Below are 22,527 nucleotides of genomic sequence, written 5' to 3' on the forward strand. Positions count from 1 at the left end.
ATTTGTTGCTGGACTGTTCTTGTCTCAACCCGTAGGAGTTGCACTCTCTCGATCCTCCTCCCCGTTCCTCCGGGAGCGGGGAAGGAGAGAGCCCCGGTGCAGGGGGGGGGGAGACGGACACGGACCTCGATTGTTGTCAGCTCGGCACCACTCACTGGGAGTGAGTGAACAAGTTACCTGACTGGGTTTAAACCACGACACTGTAGTTACAGATTCTAAGACAGAGCACATACTTGGAAAGAAAATTGTCTTACGCAGTGGTGCTCAGGATTACAAGAAATCTTTATATGATATTTAAATTAATTAACTTGAACTCATTTTGCTGTTGTGATTACATTAACTCAGTTGTGACAAATGCTGTGATGTTTTTAGTTGATGTTTTTAATCAGGTGTTAGAAGAACACATGCAAGTCACAAATGATACAGCTCATGAGTTTTTAAGAGAATGCGACTTGTCTGTGTAGCAGTGCCTCAGAAAAGTAAGGTTCTGTATCCTAACACTAGTTTACAGCTATGGCATTTCTATGAAAATCAGAATTTCTTTAAGATCATCTAGCCAACTGTCAATTTATTGTACTGTTATCTTCCAAGTGCTCTTTAGATAGATGGAAGAGTGCATATCAGCACCACTTGTCTTGCACCCACAGAGAAGGGGGAGAAAAACCAAATAAAAAAAAGAGACAGGAAAGCTTTCAACTTTTTATCTTTTCCATTGGTATGATATCTTCTGAATTTATGAATGGTGTCTGATAACATCAGAAAACTGGGAGATAATACTGACAGGTTGATGTAGAGGTCTGGGAAGAAAAAAAAATGCATAGCAATAGGTGTATAGTAAGATGACAGTCCAGCAAAATTGGGTAGTAAAAATATTCATAGAAAACCATCTGCTGAACTAAATTGTACTAAATAATTCTATTGATACTTTTTTACATTAAATAAAGGACACCCCAAACTCTGTATTTTCCTTTTTTTTTAATTTTCTTTTGCTTACTATTGAAGACAGACTAAGTTTCTCATAGGTCAGGAGTGTTTCTCCTTAAATCTCAGCTAATTCATCTCAGCATCTGCCTATGCAATGAAATTCATACATACACATGGCAAACCCAAAAGAGTACCATTTCTCCTGCACATTCACTTTGTAATAGATCTGTACACTGTGGTCAGCCACATTGTCAAATATGCAGAAATTCCTTGAACAAACATCAAAATCTGTGTTGCTCCTCATTGGCATCTAGAAATTAAACTCTTTTTTGAAACATAAAGTATTACTTGCACTGTTGCTTGAGGTGAGAAAATCAAACAGACTAAAAGTGTGAGGTTTTCTTGGCTGATAATTCATACACACAAATAAAATAGCTAAAGATGGAAATTTAACATAAAACAGAGATATCCATGATCAGGACATGGAGGAGAAATAAACTGACAGTAACACTAGTTTTACGAACTACTCTAATGTTGTTTCATGTTACTCAGTCTAGCATGATAGTTCTCTTTTATCTAAGTTGGCATTATATTCCCTATGTGTCTTTTTATAAAAAAAAAAAACAAACACCTTGATCCCACAGAATAATTTGGTAGTCAAAAAGCTAGATATAACTTGCTCTGTCATTCGGAAGCTCCATAAGTTTCCCATTTTATTTTGATTTTTTTCTATTAATGTTCATAAGCATCCTCAGTCTAGCTTCTTCCTTCTTCTTTCTTCCTTCCTTAATTACTCTAATGTGAATTCCATAAAATGGTACCTACAGGATAATACATAACCTATCTCTCCACCATTCTAGCCCCCATAAAGCATCTCTTACCATGGCTTATTTTGGGTTTGCAGACATGACTGCATGAATATTCAGCCATGCTAAGTAAAAGCTTCAAGTACTGTGAAACAGCAAAGTAATACATAAAAACGCAACCCTGCATTATTGTTGAAGAGAGAGAACAGTGAAGAAAACTACATGAAAAATATCAAGAGAACAAATTCTAAGGAAACAATAACACGCTATGAAAGGTAAAAATAAGTATTTACATGATGGTAACACCAAGAGAAATGTGTTTCTGCTTTAAGCATTTGGTTTAAACTTTGCCTTCATTCTGCATCATGAAGTTTGGAAAATCCCCTAAATATTTAATAATTAATTGAATTTGTTCAGAAAAACTGGAGGGAAAAAAAAAAAAAGAAAAAAGAAAGATAATTCAGGCTTCAGCTTTTGCTAAGGCCTCCATCTTCATACAACTGGGGGTCTTGCTGAGGCCCCAGCTGCGTACCCCTGGTATTCTGCATATGAAAACACAACTTTTATCTTAATTTAGCTGCCTAATTTCATCTTCAAAGTCATGATTCTGCAAAATTATGAGTTCATCACTCCAGCCTCAGAGCTGAACATGTTTCCAAATACTTTGCTTTAAAAGATCAACCACAAATCCAGCTTTGAAGTTCGAAGATTGCAATGCAATAAATGACAAAAGGGCTGTGGGTCACATGGGTGAAGGTAAAAGTAATCTATTGAGAGATAAATGGAAAGAGGTATTTTCTGCTCCCCCTATGAGGCACAGAAAGCATTTAATAATTGGCTTGGGAAAGCAACTGTTTGCTTAACAGCGTGATTTTTTTTTGCTTTTAGAAATCCCGAGAGCAGTCAATGCTACATTTTCCAGTGCTATTTTTCTCATCACCAATTCACAGTTTAGTGCAATATTTATTTTTATTGTGGTCTTTATACGTTCAAGCAAATATAAAATAACTGTCTTCTGGTATCTGAATATCTTTAGCAAGGAAGTGAATTGTGGTATCTAATTGGTCCAGTCTGCTGATCCATTACAGCACCTCCTTTTAGACAGCAGCTGTAGCAAAAGCTTGATAGGACAGTGACTACAGGCAAAAGTTACACCTCTATTGCCAAGAACAATTTTGCCACGTCAGAAAAATTAGCTGTCTTAACTGTATGGTAGCTTAGAGGACGTTTTTATCTCTTCACACACATCTAAACTTTCATTTTAACCACAATGCTGACCAAGAGCTCTGTGGCAGTAGGGTCACATCAAAATAAAACAGGTTTCTTCAATCTGCTACCTCATGTATGCCAGTATTTTCAGAAATATTTATGTGCACGGATCTTGAGCTGATCAAGAAATGGAGCAATCCCTGAATAACAATAATGTTACCTACTTTAACTTTTTACGTTCTCTGACAAGAAAAAATCCACCTAGGCATATTCCTCTGTGAAACACCTTTCCCAGAGGCAAGATTTCAAAGACTGAAATGGCTGTATTATACAGCAGTTTTTATATTTTGGTCTCTGCATTAAACTAATCTATGCTTCAGGCAGAAAGAGTAGGAATTAGCACAATGGATAAATGATGTTGCCATGCACAGCATAAAGGATTAAATCACATGAATTCTCAGTGAAAAAAATTAAATGTTGATTACTGCATATTCTCTAAGAAGATAACTTTGGATGGCTTGATCCTTACATGCCATTAGCTAGTTTAGTAGTAGATATATATTGAAGGTTTGTATTTGAAAGAAGTCTCCCTGAAGGGAATTGAATCAGATCATGCTGGAGTCATGGCTACAGTGAGTGAAGATTTCCTCAAGTATGACCTCTTCTCTTCCTCACCTAGAAGCTTTGTCTAGACAGAATTTAGCATTTGTCTGAGACTTCCAGAAACAGAATCTACAGTGCGACGCATTGTGTGGATTGTGTGCACATGTACAATAAACCCAAAGCATCTCCGAAACACCTCTACTGATACTGCCTGAACTAAGGCAGTGGCTCCCACAGATTCAGGAAGCTTTAAATCCAGACTTAACTGCATTGTGATTATAAGAATTTATTATTATTATTATTATTATTATTACTACTACTACTACTACTACTACAGAAGTTGCTTAAGTGTTTTAGGAAAAGTATTTGTATAAGTATTTTAATATTTAGGTAAAGACATAAAATGGCAAAAAACATTTTTTTTAATTTATTTTTTTTTTTAGGCAGTAAGACTCTGATATAAAATATACAGTGGTCTGTGAAACAAGACATACCTGTAAGTATAATATTACTGTTCTCTTGTATCAGACTACAGCGTTCTATAAAGCAAGCTTAATTCTGACAATCTGGACACATGAAAAGGGTTTTGGCATTTTGAAAGAGAAATATAAAAGCACTACCAAACAGACACAGTACCCCCTTATATAACTGGCCAAGTAACAAAGACGAACATTTAGTGACTGCTGACATGCCTTTGCTGTCATAAGTACACTATTTGATTTCCAAAAGCAGTAGTACATTTTATTGTAAAGTACCAGTATATGGACATACTTCACTCTACAATCACAAACATGTCCATCTGCTACAATTAATGTATTTTCCATCACTGGAAACCTTAAATGTGTTGCTTTACACGAATGGAAATGAGAAGAAGGATTTCTATTCCCTAAATACTAGTCCTACTCCATTTCACATAGAGTTTTCTCACCACTGATAAGTGAACAAAACAACAGATGTATTCTGATTCTATAAACACAAATTATGAAGCAAGAACTACACATAAAATGAAATGCATTATATTTATGCTAGACAGTAATAAAAGTACCTAATTATAATCTGATCCAAATTTTAAAACCTGTAAAAGAACCCCCTCGCATATACACATCCTGAAGTTTAATTCTTCTCCATTACCCAGTATTAAGGCATTTTAGCACTAAAAGACATGCACAAAAACCTAAACCCACAACCCACTAACACTTTCCAAATTAAGCAGTAATTAATTACAAATGTTTGCATCAGCTATTTTACAATTGATAATGTAGTCTAATAAAGCACTCTGAAACCTGATACTGACAGCTAATTTTTCAAGCAGTACAAAAACAAATGGCAAGCTTTACTTTAGATAGATATTTGTAAGGAGGGGTAAGGAGGGGTTCCTGAATTCATTTTTCATATTTTTTTCTGATAAATTGATAGTCAAAGACTTTATTCTTATACTTTTCTATTATTTCAATGTTTACATTAGTCCACAATGAATTTTATTATTATAGACTACAATCACAACTTCATAGTTAAGGACAGAGAAATTATTTATAAGCACTATCTTCATCATTGTTCTTGCTTTTGTTGACAAAAAGGCAATCTTTTTAAGTAGTAGACTCTCATGAATACTGTGAGGAAAAAGTCCATTTTAAAATGATACAAAATCATAAAAGCTCACAAACAAATTTTTGTTAAAGGGAAGCACATTAAAATTCCCCAGGGTTTAGTCAAAAGTTTTACACTCTTAACAGCAGTGCTTTCCTAGATCACACAACACATTTCCTAATTCTTTCTTATGTTTTTTAACAGAAGTGCCCTAATTTACTGCCTTTTAGGAGGTAGCAGAACCGAGGGTACCCTCAGCAACTGGCAGTAAAGCAGAAAGAAATACAACAAATCAACCTCCATTTTCCTGCAAAAGGATCCCAATCCTAGTTTATAATCTCATTGCAGAAGTGGAAAGTAGGACACTCATGATCGCTGAAAAACTCATGATGCCAGCTGAGTATCCAGTGCACCCTGTCACTCCTACAGGCCACTGAGAATTGAATAAGATTACTGGAGCTGGTAAAATATGAGTAGGTCTAGGACTTACTAACTTAAGTCCACCTGTGTTAGTCTAAAGTAGGAGTCCTTATTTTCCTTAAAACTAGGTGTATCATGGTCTTTGAATGGGAAAAGTATAGCGAAAATACCTGTTCTGCTAATAAACAGAATACAGAAGTTCTACTTGGGTTTCTTATTTCAAGTTTGCTTTGATCTCCTACAAAACATATATTACATACCAAGGGGAAAAAAAAAAATAATAAAATTTCTATTTCTACAGACACAGTTTGGGTTGGGGAGGGATGGGGTTAATTATTTTTGTTTTTGTAAGGACAGCAATTTTTGAGTTTTGAAGTTTGTCTGCAAAAAGTATAAATATTGTATGGGTAAATTACAACCTTAAGAAATATTAATGCTGATATGGACAACATTGGTACTGCAATACACATTCTTGCAATCTAAATATGTATCTTCTGTCACTGTTAGCAGAAGTTACAGAGAGAGAATGAACACCATTAGAGGATTCTGTTTTCCTCTAGCTCTATATCCATAATTCCCACTAAAATGAATGGGAGAAACACACACCAAGGAAAAAGAGGCCTTTGCAACATATGTAAAACCTTTTTTCCTTCCCAATGAAACGAAACAACAGTAAAAAAAAATAAAAGCTTCACTTTTTTTCTTATAATAAATTAATTCATAGAGCATACAGATATCTCACAAATATTCACATTTTCACCTCTTTTTTAAGCACATAAAAGTCCAAATTATTTTCTCAACAAGTTCAATTAAGCTATAGCTAAGCAAATTTCCTTTTCAGTACTCTGCAGAGTGTAAGTACGGTCACAATGGCATAGTTACAGAATAACTGGACTAATCAAAGCTATATAATGTTAGTATTGTGAATGAAGTAGTGCTGCTCATTAGCTTATTACAAAAGAATTACTGTAAATTCAGCCTATGTGCAGCATCACTTCCTGTGCAAACAAACATAGATAATGCAACAAGCCTGAAACACTGCCAAGCTGGCATACTGGCAGCACAAATTATGCAGAGAACCAGAAAGCCTTCAGTAGATTCAATAGAGCTTGGAGCATAAGAATGATTAAGTGTTTCTGTGTACAACTACAAATCACAGTAATGAATCAGAGTAAAATTTCCAATAAGGGACTTAACTGCACCAGCTGGCCTTCTTAAGCAGCATTATAGTGTGAAATGATGACATCCTAAATAGTGGTGTTTGCAACTTCCACACAATCTGCCCAGAGCAAATCCTTTGTTTTGCTCCATTTTTTTTAAGTCTTTATTTGACCTCGTAATAAAATGTTGCAGCACCTAAAAAGCTACAAAGCTATACTGCTCCTTCTCCTCTGCTTTTTTTCTTTTTTTTTCTGATCAAATGAGTGCAAGGCTATTTCAGATTCTAATCAAATACAGCATCTTCCATATCAGTTCTAACAGTGTCTCTTTCAAAACTGCGTGGACCACTTAATACAACTACATTTATTCTTTTTTTTTAACAAAGAAGATTTGCAATTAACAGCTTTTGTTTCCTTTTTCTTTTTTTTTCCCTAAATCAAAGACTTAGTGGTAGCAAGTCTAAATTGAAAACCCTCTTTCTTTAATTGTAAAGTGAGAGCAATAGTAAAATATCTCATATTTCAAAGTATAAGGTTCTGGAAATCTTGGATACACATGTCCATATGATATGAACAGAAAAAAATACATATACCTGTGCACACGTGAATGTATGCATGTACATGTGCATGTATGTGTGTGCACTTTTCTTATCAAATAGGCCTCTCAGACATGGATGCTTTTTATGCCTGGGAGCACAGTCTCAGCCATGCAGTACCACACCATGGATGCAGAAGTTCAGGTTTGCTTTCGCAATGGAATCAGTGACACAGTTTTGCAGCACTTGAAATTTACTCTAGACTTCTGTCACATCATCTATAACAGGAAAAGGTTAACCCGTCTCATGCTTCAGGACCCAACACTCACCATTTCAAAGCTGAGATGGAACATTTCCCTCATGTTATAATACTACAGTGAATGTACCTAGGGACAAACTCCTCATAATCCAGTATTTAGACTAGTTTTCCACATTCTTTAAAAACGCTGTAAAAGGGAAAGAGTCCAAGGCAAGAGAATGGACTAGATGACCAATGATTTGAACCAAATCAGCACTTGGAAATGTCATTTAACTCTCAAAAGCCTAAAGAAGTTATAGGAAGATTAAATGCTAGCACAAAAATCAAACCATGCAACTAACCTACCTTAGTAAATTAGATTGATTAAGTGATAAAACACTTTGCCATTCTGTGAGTGTATAGTAAACTGACACTCTTTGACATGCTCTAATAGTGAAGTCATTGTAACTTCAGGTCTGCACCCGCAATCAGTTTATTTTTTTTTTTTTTACTACTCCACACAAGCTTAAGGACAGGGAACAACTCTCACTAAACCTAACTTCATTTCCTAGAACTCTGAAGAAACAGCAGAGGACACATTTCAGCTAGATAGTACCTGCAACACACTTTCACTACCTTAATACAGTGAATTCTGTATCATTAGGCCCTCTATATTGCTCACATCCGACCCAGCTTCACATTTCACAGGGGTCCAGCCTGCACACTTCCCTGGACCATGCCTTCTGAAGCTCTAATAAAAAAAGAGCAATTACAACTTTTTGTTTCTTTGTCTTAGTTAAGTGTTTGTTATGACTCTCTATCCATTACTAATGAATTCTTGTCATTTACCTGGAAAATGACAATCTGTAACTGAAATGCTTTTACCATTAAGTCACCTACCCTACCTTCACCTTTACTTTAAGAAAATGGGTTATTTTTAAGAATTAAAAAAAATAATAATTATTAAAATTAATATATGTTATAATAAAATATCAGAATCTTTTGCTTAGCTAATATTTATTGGAAATTAGTTACTCATAAAGAAGATCCAAAAAGCTGCATACCTCTATGATAAGACAATTCTGTTCCTCTTGTGAACACCTTCCCTAAGTTGTCGAAATGACATAGGTATAGACTGCAACCATAAAGAAAAAAGAGCAGTGCAAAAACAAGACAAAGAAGGGACCGTAATCCACAAAAGAGAAAATAAATCATAAGCTGTGTTACAAAAGGAATGATCCCTTATTTCTAAATAATTCTCTAGAGATTTCCTATAACTAGAATGTGAAATAAAACTGAATTAGGAAGCCATTGTAATTGTAATCTGAAACCTAAGAATAAATGATTGGAGAGTGTGAGAAATTCAATAGGAAGTTTGAGGTCCTTACACAAATAATAGCTGTTGGTCTCCAAACACTCTATTCCATCTTAACATGCTATGAAAATAACACAGCAGAGAGAAAAGCACAATATATTTCTCCCACAGTGGAGAACTGCTGTGTTGATTTGCACATTTCACATAAGAAAAAAAAAACAACAAAACAACAAACAAACATAAAAAGCACAGCAAGACCTTCATAATGGGTACAGGGGACATAACGTATGGTGGGAGATTCATAAAAGAGACAGATTTACATTTACCTAGGAAAACTGCACACGCATTTAACGCATTGAATAACTTAATGCATCCAAGCATTGATTGATTTAATGTATCCAATCAATTTTACACAGTACATTTTTTTTTCTCATGGAAAAAGAGACTGTTTTATTAGATTCCACTAGGATCAATAAGTACAATGTTAGTCACTAGGTTATAATATATCAGACACTCAGATTTACTTGGGGCATGTTTTTTGCCCCAAATCTGTCTTGCAATTTCCTCATTTTCAGAGCTTATACACGAAACACATTTCTAAATGTTATCGAGCAAGTCATCATTTCAACAGTTTCTTGCAGTAAGCAGTTGAGTCTTGGAATGGACTTCATAATAACTGGATCTCAGCTGAATTTATCTCATTTGTAAATTTTCTCCTGCAGCTGGTCTGAGATAAAAGTGAGGAGAAACATTTGAAGCCAACAGATGCTTTCCCCCCTCCGCCTCTCTTTCTTTCACCTTCAATGCATGTTTGTCTTGACAAACACGCAGTACCGAAAAAAAAATAAAAATTCCAGTAGAAGCAAACCGACTGAAAGCACAGCTATTATCCCATGTTTACTGTTATGCTCACATTAAAATTCTCTGCCACTCTGCGGGGTGGCAACTCTGCTCTGTTTTTTCAAGTTTTCTAGAATCCTGCTCTTTACCTGCAGCTAACCTACTTGCTTAGAACTTCACCTATACACTACTTAGTTTACTACAGCAGCCTACAATTCACAGAATTTTATTCTTCAAGCAAATTACATGATGTGTCACTTCAAATTATAATTGCCTGTTCCAAATCTAAGATTATACTAACAGACTATTTATCAGGACTTATCACGCAAACCTACAATAGACTGCTGCTGGAGTAACTCCTCCACTTTTACGAGCCTAGTTAGCTACCAGCTTTCTATGGCTTTAATGAGTTCCTATGTGTCATGGTGTCACCTCAAATTCTTTCTTTGTTCAAAGTGGCAACCACAAGTTGGTGAAGATTTAAGGGTTTATCTTTACCGCCTGCTGCTCTGCACACGCAAAGCGCACATATTCTACTGCAAGTATTCAGAAATATCCATTGCCACCTACAGCCCTTCTCCTTTGACTCACCCTTTTCACCTCCTGTCCAATTCTCTTCTAGCTGAGCATTCACTTAACTTTTTTTCCTCTTCCCCAAGCTCAGAGGGGTGAACTCATAGTTCCCACAGATTCTCAGTACAAGAGATTCAAGTATTTGAATCTCCTGAAAGCGGAGTGATCGAAAACTAAAACGAGTAGACAAATTTCTATTAGCATGGTGAACATCCTGCTTGTCACCATAACATTCACATCACTGCATCACAGTATTGGCAATTTTGTATTCTGATATTCTTCGATTTGTATTTGTATCTGAATGAAGTATACTCCAAAAGCATTTCATTACTGTGTGTACACTTTATAGGTTTCTTTTTCCTCCATAAAGCCTACCACTTAACCAATAAAAATAATTGGAAAGCACAAAGGGATGGTAAACAACCAAGCAAAAGTTAGCATCAACCTCCAGAGTTTCAAAGAATCAATGAAGAATTCTATTTTATGCCAGACTTTGAATTATTTATCATGCATTCTACTGCAGACAGCTACTCTCCACAGCAATCCGCATGGAAGTACTTTGATAAGTAATATTAATGCATCTACTGCATGTATTTCTTCTTTCTTTCCTAAGACACAGATAAGAGCATAGCACACAGAACACAGCTTCCAACACAGTTATAGCTAGCAGAGAATCAAATGCAACTACCTGCTACCTAAAAAAACTCTGGCACTTCTAACCATGCCCCCACATTTTCTAAAGCTCTAGTACTCCAAACTAATCTCATGACCAATAATCTACAACATTTATATCTACTGTTCAGTCTTTCCAGGAAGCTCTTGCATCAGGATGCTGTGGCACTGCAGAAGCACGCTAGAAGAGGACTGGCCATCCTGGCAGTCCCCCAGAAAAGGAAATGAGCCTTGTGTGCAGTATCTCAGGACTGAGGGGAAACCATGATCTCTGCTGCCATGGAAACTGAAACCACACAAACATGCTGCAGCAAGAGCACAGAGCTAAGATCCCTGCGAACTAACACAAGTTTTAATACCTAGGAAAGTACATGCAGAATCACGTCATCAATAGTGTTCTGTCACATTAACTAATCCTATTGAGAACATGTCATATCACATCACTAACAGCTTTAGAGATAGCTGGGACAGCCACCGATTGCATGCTTCATTCTGTGGTACTGAGGTACCCTCAGGAATCCATACAAGGCTACAACAGTTTGGAAATTGCACGTACAGACACAAAAAAGTCTAAGAACACCCTGGACAGCATGGACAGAATAATGGAATGTCCACACCTAAGAGTTTTTTCTCTAAATGTTTTTTCTAAAAAAAAAAAAAAAAAAAAAACTATAAACAAAAAAAACAAAACACATACCACTAAAGTGATTCTCCATTTGATACAATTATCAGCCTTCATTGATAAGTAACTCTCTATGTTATTACTTTAAAGAGTGACAGGTTTTATATACAGAAATTTATGAACAAAGTAATAGGGCTGCTTGCAAATGCTGCTTCTAATAACAGAGGATTTAACTGTAAATCTGAGAATTTCAACTTGATGACACTACAGAATAATCTGTTCAGCTAAGGAAGAAGTTCTTTACTGTGAGGGTGGTGAGGCACTGGAATGGGCTGACCAAGGAAGTTGTGAATGCTCCATCCCTGGCGGTGTTCAAGGCCGGGTTGGACAGAGCCTTGGGTGACATGGTTTAGTGTCAGCTGTCCCTGCCCATGGCAGGGAGGTTGGAACTGGATGATCTTAAGGTCCTTTCCAATCCTAACTATTCTATGATTCTATAACTGTATTTCATGTTTTTTTCCATAGCATAGCCCAAAGCTGCCCATAACCTTTTACTTATCTTGGAGGAATACAGCACCTCCTCTTTCCTGTCTCTTCAGGATAATTTTGCCACCGTATCACTTCACGTGCTTAAAATTACTTTTCCTCTGCAAGAGTCTTGGGGAATAATCTCTGCAACATCCATGGATGGATCTATACAGCAAATATGCCCAAAGGGAAATCTATGGGCAAGTTCTTTATTAAGAGTTTGAAGAGTTCCCAGTAACACGTGAAAAGGTCTCACTTTATTTTTTCCAGAAGATATCCCCAACTGCCTTTCTTTAATAAAAAGAATAAAAATTATCCAGGCATTAAAGAATACCACATGCACACAGACACAGATGAAACAGAAAGGGAAAATTACTGGGATTAAGTTTTCTAGAGATTTATTCCCAGCAGATTGAATACACATGACTGATGTGTTAGAAATGGATACAGGTAGAAAACCTGACAGTTGATAACATAGCCTTTCTCATTTAATTTTTACCAAGACATAAATGAGTGGACTTGTGCTTTGGGAACTTGGAAAAACAGATGGCTCTGGTGAAAATCAATATGCAAATTGTAGGTATGAGTAAAGGAACAAAATCTTGGACTAAAAAAAATAATAGCGGTAAAGGCACCAGCAGACACACCTGCTTGTGAATATGCAAATCATACTCTTACCCGACCATACTACAGAAAGGGCAGAGACTACATGAAGAGAACGTCTTTAGAAAGAAAGCACAAAGCAACTGATTGCTCTTTGAACCTGATCATATAGGGGAACAGGGAGATGTAAGGTTGGAAAACATCTGTCCTGGCTCAGGACAGTTATTGCTTCACCTGGCTTACAAGACCAGACTTGCAGTACCTATTACAATCACAAAGTTGCTGTGATGCCAAAGTTTCCCATTATGAGATTGCATTATACCCAGACAAGCTTTGCCTCTTTAAATATTACCTTTCTAAAACTGTGCTAGGGAGGAACAATACAGATATGACGACAAATGTCAATACATTTATTAGTTAAACCACTGTATGCAGCTTCACCTAGTCTAAAAAAGTTTTCAGTCCTTAACATGTATACTTAACTTGGAGATGTCATTTTTTCACTGTTCTCAATGGATGTATGTGATACCTCTCAGAAATTGTGTAGTCTGTTCACAGCTGACGTATTCCCCTGATAGTTCACATACGGTTGATACTAGACTACCTCACTATATCTGCTAATAATTCTTGCACCTTATGCAATACTCTATCAAACCAAATTGTCTAGGTCTACATGGAGACTGTTTGACATAAACAGTTTAGCTCTTCAAATAATGTAGAGCTTTTTTGCTAATTAATTGCAACTGCAGATCAATAACAGTTTAAACCTTTCACTTTGTACTATCTTGACTGTTTGAAAAGCTACAGATGAGTGTATTTAACACAACTACACACTCAGAAGAACGTTCCTTATATTATTCATAAAACTACTGGCTGTCTAAAAAGCTTGAAATGATCCTCTTACATCAGACAAGAAAGTCTTTTATTTTACTTAGTTCTTTTCCGCCCCTACTGAGTTAAGCACTTATTCAATCAAGTCATTGAAGTTTAGCCTTTCTGAAGTGCAAAAAAATGAACAACCTCACGTTAAAACTGCAACTTGACTCCATCTCCTCAACAAACAACAATCTCATGACTCAACTAAGCATACGATTCAGGTCCTTACATACAAAACTTTCTGCCTCAGATAAGCCACAGAAATACATTGATATTTTGCTACTCTAAGACCTACATAAACAGAGCATCTGGAACTGTTATTAAAAAAAAAAAAAAATCTGCATTTGGATTCTGGAATAACTTTATCATGTATTTGTTCCACATATTGAACCAGTCCAGAATGCAAAGAATGGACAATCTGCTCAAATACATAGAAGAGAAAGAAACAAGAAAGAAAAACCAAAAACCTACAAAACCTCAACATGCAAAAAAACAACTTATACTGCAACAGGCTGTTACCTACACTTTAACAGGCAGTTTTTAGTTCTCTAGCTTAATATAAGTGGTGAAGTCAAAGTACTGTACAGCAGCAGAACATTATCATAATCATTATATTCATTTGGCAATGACACAGTAGGCATTCCCGTAAATGCATTTGTATCAGCAACTTATGAGGTTTAAATATGTACACCCTCTAGTTTACCAGCCTATCAAAAAAAAATCAAATATTGAACATTCTAATCAAATCATGCATACATAATTACTTCTAAAATCCACTCTTACTCTGTTCATATGTTGTTTAATAACCAAACTAATTATAGTGTGTTTATGGTTTATAGTCAAGTCATGAATGCTATAAAAAGTCTATAGGATTAACTTTTAAAGTATTTACCTGTGCGTAAGCCTTCGGTGACTAATGCAAACAGCAGTTTGTTGATCCTGTGCAACACAGACCTTATGGCGACTACATTTCATCTTTAAACATGGATCTTTAGCCGGATCTAAAGCTAAAAATAATTTTAGAAAATTGTTAACATTTATCTAGAAACATGCAATTAAGAAAAGAAACCCACCACACATAAAACCCACCACATATGTGGAAGGGTCTTGGCCTGCTGCTTGTACAACAGGCCAGACTGAAAGGCTGTGATTGTCACCACTCAGAGACAGTGCAAAATGAAGCAGTGCAAAATTCCTTACCCTATCCACTCCCTCCTGATCAGCATTTGTAACAAAGGCAGTCAAAGGCTGCTGGTTTTTACTGTAGCTGAAAAGACTTTTTAATATTAGAATTTGCTTAGGACTTATGGGAAGTTTGCATAACCATTATCACAGACTCATAGAATTGATAGGGTTCAAAGGGATCTCTGAAGATTATTTAGTCCAAGCCCCCTGCCAAGGCAGGAACCCCCTGCCATTATGTCATTCAGAGTACCAAATTTCCAAAGAAAACAATCTTGAACTGGATTCTGTTGCTTACAGTTCTCCATTTCAGTCATATCCTTTCTAAACAAAATTAAGTTTGTGATTTTTATAGTTCAAAGGCCACTGCATTTCTGAAACCGCAATAAAACCGTAAGCCATAAAGTAATGCAAAACAAGTCAGAAAGGCAAATGACATTTGATCAGGAGTTTGGAACATTTGTTCATTCAAATGTTGGCTGCCACATTTTTAAAAGCTGTAAGCTAGGATACGAATAAGATTAAATAAATGTAACTATAGCTATAACTATAAACAGAAATATATATAAAATGTACTTCCACTCCATCCATTTCTTGTTGTTCTTACTATGAAAGAGTAACATCTACTGAGTACACTGCACAGTAATACTTCAGAAACTCATAAATGGCAATGGGCTGGTCCATAAGCAATTTAACCCAACCCAGAAAAGAGGAAAAGCATCCATCTGCCAAATTCTTCATTTTTTTGCTAAGAAAGTAGCCACCACACCTTCTTAAACAATTTCCACTTTCTCACTGTAATCCCCAAATACCAGTATTTCTACCTTGAAAGAAGTTTCCCTTTCTTACTAATACACAATTAGGCTCTTCTGATTCAACATTAAGTGCCGAACAATGACATTGACTGAGTTTATTGAGCAATTATAACTGAGACAAGATTTAAGTAAAAGAAAAGTAAACTAAAATATGTAGGTGCATGGTCTGTATGAGTCCATCCTTAAATACTAATTCTACCTGCAATATTCTAAGTCTCTTATTTCTGCTTTTTGGTTGTTTTTTTTTTTTTTGTAGCTGGTCCTTAAGTCTAATCCACAGTCATCTTTGAGCTACACTTCAAACCACAAATACTGATTTCTGGCTGTAATAATCCTGTTCATTACTTACCATTAAATTTGTATAGCATACTTCCTGAGTAACCATGTCTACATGACAATACAGAAAAGTTTCTGTAAATTTATGCTTTCAAAAGAAACAATCGACTTCTCCCTTCTCTGGTATCCATGATGTCTTCTTGGGATTCCAAACTCAATTCTTCTACTTAAGTTTAATGCCACCCACTCCATACACAGACTAGCCGCTCCCCCCTCACCCCCCCCCCCAAAAAAAACAAAAAACAAGCAAAAAAAACCAACACAAAAACATACTAGTAAGTTTAACACCAAAGCCTTGCTTAAAATCACTACTGAAAATGCTAAATCACATGCACAAACTCATGCAAGAAAGCTATGAACAACTAGAATGTATTTTTCTGTGTTCATCTTCACTTTAGCATATTACTGTCCAGTCTAGACTGGTATTTCAGAAATGCTGTTTTCTACATTTGCTTATAAAATATGTATTTGTGTACATATTTTCTGAAAGTAAAGTCATGTTTCCTCTGTTCTTCATGATCAAAAGTAAACCTTTAACCACACCTCTACTTGAACTGACAGATGGTATTAACATAAGGCTGACTAACCACGTACCCAGGAAACAAAAAACAGGATCATTAGTTGCAGTTTTGACACATGACTTTGTGGCGTGAAGTACAATTAAATATAGTCTAAGCAGTGACTCTGACAGTATTATTTCCTTCTCAACAGTATATTCAGCTGGGCAAAACATAACATCATACCAACAAAGCAGTAGAGTTATTGAATCATTAATATAATAATAATTCAATGCAGACAGAAAAGAAATATTTTGTTAGTTGCAGCATAAGACATATACAAAGATGTAATCCTCTTCCAGGTATTTTTATTTCTACAACAAAACAGTCATAAAAACACAATGAGTCATCCAAAATAAGTCTGATTATAACAACTCTAAACAACTAGGAAGCAAATCCAGCAAAATATGACTGAACTAGGATAACAGATTTGGAGTAAAAATTAACAACAGTATATTCAGTATCCTTCTCCAATATACTTTAGATTTTCGATTCCATGTCGAATACTTTCTCTTCTTAAAGTCACTTAATGAACTGGTCCAAGTCCCTCTTCCCAGAATGTTCTCTAATGGAGACACTAAGATAGCAACACTGGAATATGATACAAGCATATCTTTAACTGCTCTGCAAAACTGAATAGGTTAATGGAATAAAAATACATGAGAGGAGAAATCTGAAATAACATAAGGATGCCGAGTTCAGGAGTGAATGGAACAGATCATGTAACTTCCCATTCCCACTGAAATGGGTATTTCTTATCCCAAGTTCTTGGGACTCTGAAGGTGCTTTTAGACAATTAAAAAAAAATCTAGCAAGCCATAACATATTTTAGACAGTGTTACACAACTTTATAACCGTGAGATGGTACTGTCACTCTTCGCCTTTTTGCCAGGAAAAACATCTAGTTTACTGCTGAATCAGAATGACGATCCCTAGAAAAGAGTTAAGATTCCATTTAAAACAAAATTTAAAAATATATATTTCAGTGGAACTCCACGAGATTTGACTAGGAAATCAAATTAGAAACTGGCTTTGAATGCATGATGACACAAAGAAGCGCTGGATTTTGATAGCACTATCAGAAAGATAGGAAGAAAAAGAAATCAAGAATTGCATTGAATGCTGATGCTCCATTAGGTTCCTTATGTATTTAACAGGCTTTCTCACCAAAGATTATTCTAAACCAGATTGTTTGGAATTCTGTGTTAAAAAATACATTTTGGTATAGCACCCATTCACAAACTGCGCCTTTTAAATGAAAGGTAGTGGTAAAGCTCTATTGCTAGAAATCAGTTGTGCAAGGCAGGAGTACCTGCAAGGAAACCACTTCCTGGCCCTATTGTTGATATCAGACTCAGCTGTCCGATATCAACATTTCTGTCCATTTTACTCCCCTAAGAATGCTCTTCAAAGAAAATTTAATATCTTACAAAAAATTACTTATAAATGTGGCTAACTGATAACATTCTGTGCACACACAGAGTGTTCGTTTCACTTGCTATGAAACAGAGAAGTTGAGGTGGTTCAATGCTCATGGTCTTGCCATTAACTCACATTATCACTCAGTGACCTGCTGGACTTCTTCTCTGTCAGCTACAGAAGTCTTTATATGTCACCTTAAATGTGATATATGGCCTCCATTTTTCCAATACATTTTTGTAAAAATGTCTTCATTCCCAGTTTTAGTGATGCAGAAGTCACAGGAGAATGTATGGGTCTGGACACATTTTTGGTAAGTTGCCATATCTTGTAAGAGCAAGGAAGAGACCAAACAGATACATAATTTTGGAACGTGAAAATATCAGCTACCTGAGGGGTCAATTCTGCCCAGACTGACACTATAGCTTAGCAAAAAGATAAAATACAGGCAGAAATGTTGCTAGGAACTTTGAAAAGCAGTGCAGGTCTTTCTCTTCATTCTTTCAGTATCACATGCTGTAGTCAACCCTACGCTGTGAAGTACACAGGATCCAAATTGTATTAATCTATTTTGCACAATATCACATTTTTTAATTTGCTTTTTAAAATTGGTGAACTTATGAATTGTATTAGTGATTTTCCCAACTTTGAAAGGACTAAAAAAAGTAGATATTTATGAAAGCATGGAAATGGCTTGCCTTTTTTTTTTTTAAAGCCTGTTTTACTTCATACTTGGAACAGACAAATGGAAAATTTTCATTGAAAATGAAGACAAAACCACAAGAAAAGCATCTTCTAAAACCATACTCCGAAGTTTTTCATGCTGGAGAAGGACTGGACTTCTCTTACAATACAGCGACATATCTCGCTATATATATCCAGTCTCTACATGGTGCCATAAATATCTTAAACTACTATGAAAATGCATAAATTTATTCTTGGGAAAGTACTATTGATTTCATCTGAGCATGTAACTCAGTTAACTCTGGAAATACATGGCATTGAGCCTTTAATTCTTCACTGCATCCTTTAGAAACCCCTGACAAAACACATCTGCTTTACCTGAGCTCACTCAGACTTGCAATGACAACAACCATATTCCTTTCCATTTCTGTTAAAATATGCCACTATGAAACAGCACAACGTTCACACCAAAAATATCACGTGTCATAATCCAAACATGCAGCCATTTATGTATCCCTCAGAGCTACTTATCTCAGTATAAAACAGACATCAATCTGAGTTTTCATCTGATTCACATCTACTAAAATATATCATAATTATGAAGGCTAGAGGCCTTTTTTTTCCATAAATGAAGTGAAAATGTAGATTGTACAGCATAATTCATTAAAAATAGGTGATAGTTTCCACTATAGTGGGGAGACCCTAGACATAAGTAACATGTATTTAAGGCTTGCCAGAAATCAGTTCTTTATTAGCAGCTATAATGTATCAGCTGACTTCGTTAGAAAGTCAGATACAACCAGCTTCTAAAGATGCAAATATGATCTTAGCTTCATTAACTTGGTAATAGTCAGCTTTATTTAGCTCCTGATATTCAGGAAAGTGTGCTTGCTACAGGTTATTTGCCTATATGCCTGCTTTACATTTGTTCATATATTTGCCTAAAATATTATCAAATGCTGTGTTAATTAAATTCTAACAAGCATAAAAAATAGCATTGTCATGACAAGTATTACGAAAGTATAAAATACTATCATCTATTATTTCTCTAAGAACTTGTAAATGAAAAGCCATTTGTTCCGCTGAAAATACATGGAACAGCGTTAAGATCATCTGGTGAATTTATAGATGGATATAGACTTATTTTAACATGCTAAAAAAGCAATTAATATTTAAAAAAATAATTTGATTACTACTAATGGATCTATTTATTTATAATTCAAATTTGGATAAGTAACTCAGCAAAGCTTTCTATTATCTCTTTTTTATGTTAATTTACAGCTAGCACTCCAAGAAACTGACATTAGCCAGAACATATTTTTTATTATTTTTATTTGGAATACAATAGAAAATCAAGATTAGCAAGACACAGCATAGGAATCCTCTTAACACGAGCTCTGTGGCAGAATCCACAGTAACTATTATTTTACAATCTGCTGAGCGCATTCTGCCATGTTCCTAATATTCCGTTCCCAATAAAAATAAAGGGGAAAAAGCTTAAGGACAAAATTTTCAGACTTAGATTCTATTTTCTGTCTCCAAAGTTTGTGATTCATTTCTGATGGGCAAGATAAAAAAAAAGTTAGACATTTTGCTTTACTACACTTACCAAAACTTAAGCTATGTTTTTTAAGCATCCCATGAGTGGTTTAATTCCTCTAGTTTAAAAGGCAGGTCTGATGACTTTGCCTGCCAAGTTTTCACATTTGATCACGGGAAACATAAATGTAAGTCATCTATAGGCTTTAACTAAAATACCAATAATTTGGTCAAATGCCTTGGTTACAGCCTTAGGCAGACAGACACCTAGAAGGACTCATATTGCCTGCTTTGATAAACACACTACTCCTGAATATACCTAAAGTGCCTTTACTTCTCCATTTTGAAAGACGGCGATTCTGACCTCCTAAAGCAGAAATTCTCATTGAGAAAAGCACTGATCTAGAGAAATGAGCAGAATCCCAGAACCACAGTTTCCAGAAACAGATGGGAGGAGAGCAAGGCAGATCACATAAACACTCAGCTGATATTGTCAGATAACGTGGAATCTTCATATACTGATGCTTATCAAATGTTTTGATATCTTTAATATTAAACTCTCATTTGAAATCTTTCAAAATTAACAAATATTACACTACCACAAGCTGTAGCTTCACTAGCAGAGTTTTTAACTGAATGAAGTTTATACTTAATCCTAATTATTTAGTCAGGTTTCAGGCAAGGATGTGAGTATGGCTGTGTGAGTGAGTGAAATAGGAATCTAAAACTTTTCTATCAAGATTTTAAGAACAATTATTGACTCCAGATTTCTTAAATACTGAGTGCTAATTATATCAGAACTTCAGGCACAACCCTGAAATCTTACCATCCTCTCACAATCCTGTTCATCTAAATGCAAGAACAATGCAGAAGCTACTAACAGGAATTTTATATGTCAGTCCCACACTTCGACTTATATGTCCTAGGATGTATGTTCTTTACACACTGTAAATTAAAAATTACTAAAGAGTTATGTGTAAGTCAACCAGCGATAAAAAGGATTACAGAAACAGACAAGGAACATCTCAGTTATGAAATTAACTAAGAAAACATTTTTAAAATATGATGAGGTTAAAAAAATGAAAATTGTTCCCAAGAGTCAGATTTCAACATTTAAAATGTGCTTTAAGAACTGTCATTCATCTATACAAGGAAGAAAAACTGTGCAGTCTTTTTTTCTTCTTTACATTCTTTATTTGGTTGGTTATGTTCACAGGATTTATTAAGGTATTTCTTTTTCCCTCACAACTAAATAGTAATGTGTGATTTCAGATTTCATATCCTTAATAACTATCTCTGTTAGCTATTTTACAAGCTTTCTTACTAAATTCCTGTGGCAAACACAGGAAAGTTCATTAGGCAACTAAGTAAACCTGTAAAGAAGCAGCAGTCCTAGTACACACCAAAACATATTCAAGCACACAGTCCTCAGGAACTCAAGACAGTAAACGAGGACATCCCAGCACAGAAGACAGAAGTAGGAGGACTTTAAAATGAAGATATTTGCAGGACTAAACTTCAGTACGTTTGTGAAATGCAAAGAAACAGTTCCACACACCCTTTGCTCAGCATGCTGCCAGCTTAAAAGCTCTGACACTCCACCTCCAGCCAGTCAGTCATTGTAGCCCCATGCCATAGTTCTGCTTTTCTGACATAACTAGTTGTAGGTCTGAATGTTTACCAAAATCCATGACTTAGCCAGGCTAAAAACAAAAATAAAAAAAAAAAACTTTTAATTTATCTTATGACAATTCAAGATTTGGTGACTGTACAGACCTAAAAGGAAAACATAAAGCAAGGGTGGCAGGGGAGAAGGAATGAGGGGTTGAATTGTTACTGAAGACAAGCAAAATCTCGTATTATGGGCTGGGTTTAGCCTCACTAAAAATCTTTATATAGTCATTCTTAAAATAGCTCTAAGAATTTAGAATCCATTCAATGATTCCACATAAATAAATTCTGAAACAATTTGAGGATATAATTTAAAAAGTAGATTTTAAAAAGCAGGGAATCTGAGTTAGAAGCAAAGACTGTGAACCATACAGGACAAGGCAGTTCCAAAGTACATTGCAGTAGTGAAATTTATTAGAAATAATAGCCACTAAAGCACGGCACCAGATAATGAACAAAAAAATCCACCCATTAAAGGTTTCCTCAGACATTTACAAAAGATCTTTTCAGGCAAGGGCTGGCTGAAAGTAATAAAGAGCAGTGGGAATCAGCTCAACACAGGAGTTGGTGTATTTTCTGGGTGAACAGGATTCTTAAACATACCCAAATACCTGAAACTGGAAACTATTCATCAGATTAAAATGTTGTCTCAGATGAAGATACAGTATCTTTGTTGGAGGACACTATGAATTTCAAAAAGAACAGAACTGAAAAGCTGTTAATATTTCATGATTATTTACTATTAAGACTAAACTGTATTTAAAGTGATATAGATTACATCTTAATTGCAAAGTACTGAATTTTAACTTGAA

At 35.5% G+C, this 22,527-nt stretch overlaps 1 protein-coding gene across 2 annotated transcripts in view; it reads right to left on the bottom strand.

The window, feature by feature from the left end:
- Positions 1-22,527, bottom strand: part of SPOCK3 (SPARC (osteonectin), cwcv and kazal like domains proteoglycan 3) — a 187,032-nt gene that overhangs the window by 82,708 nt on the left and 81,797 nt on the right. For both annotated transcript variants that reach the window (XM_057419064.1, XM_057419063.1), the window contains exon 4: positions 14,405-14,519. In XM_057419064.1, the coding sequence (XP_057275047.1) occupies positions 14,405-14,519 (115 nt within the window). The remainder of the gene's footprint in view (positions 1-14,404; positions 14,520-22,527) is intronic.

Source organism: Pezoporus wallicus, unplaced genomic scaffold (assembly GCF_028554395.1).
Source record: "Pezoporus wallicus isolate ANWC-B61680 ecotype Strahan unplaced genomic scaffold, APGP_CSIRO_Pwel_v1 contig_2384, whole genome shotgun sequence".
Lineage (NCBI taxonomy): Eukaryota > Metazoa > Chordata > Aves > Psittaciformes > Psittacidae > Pezoporus > Pezoporus wallicus.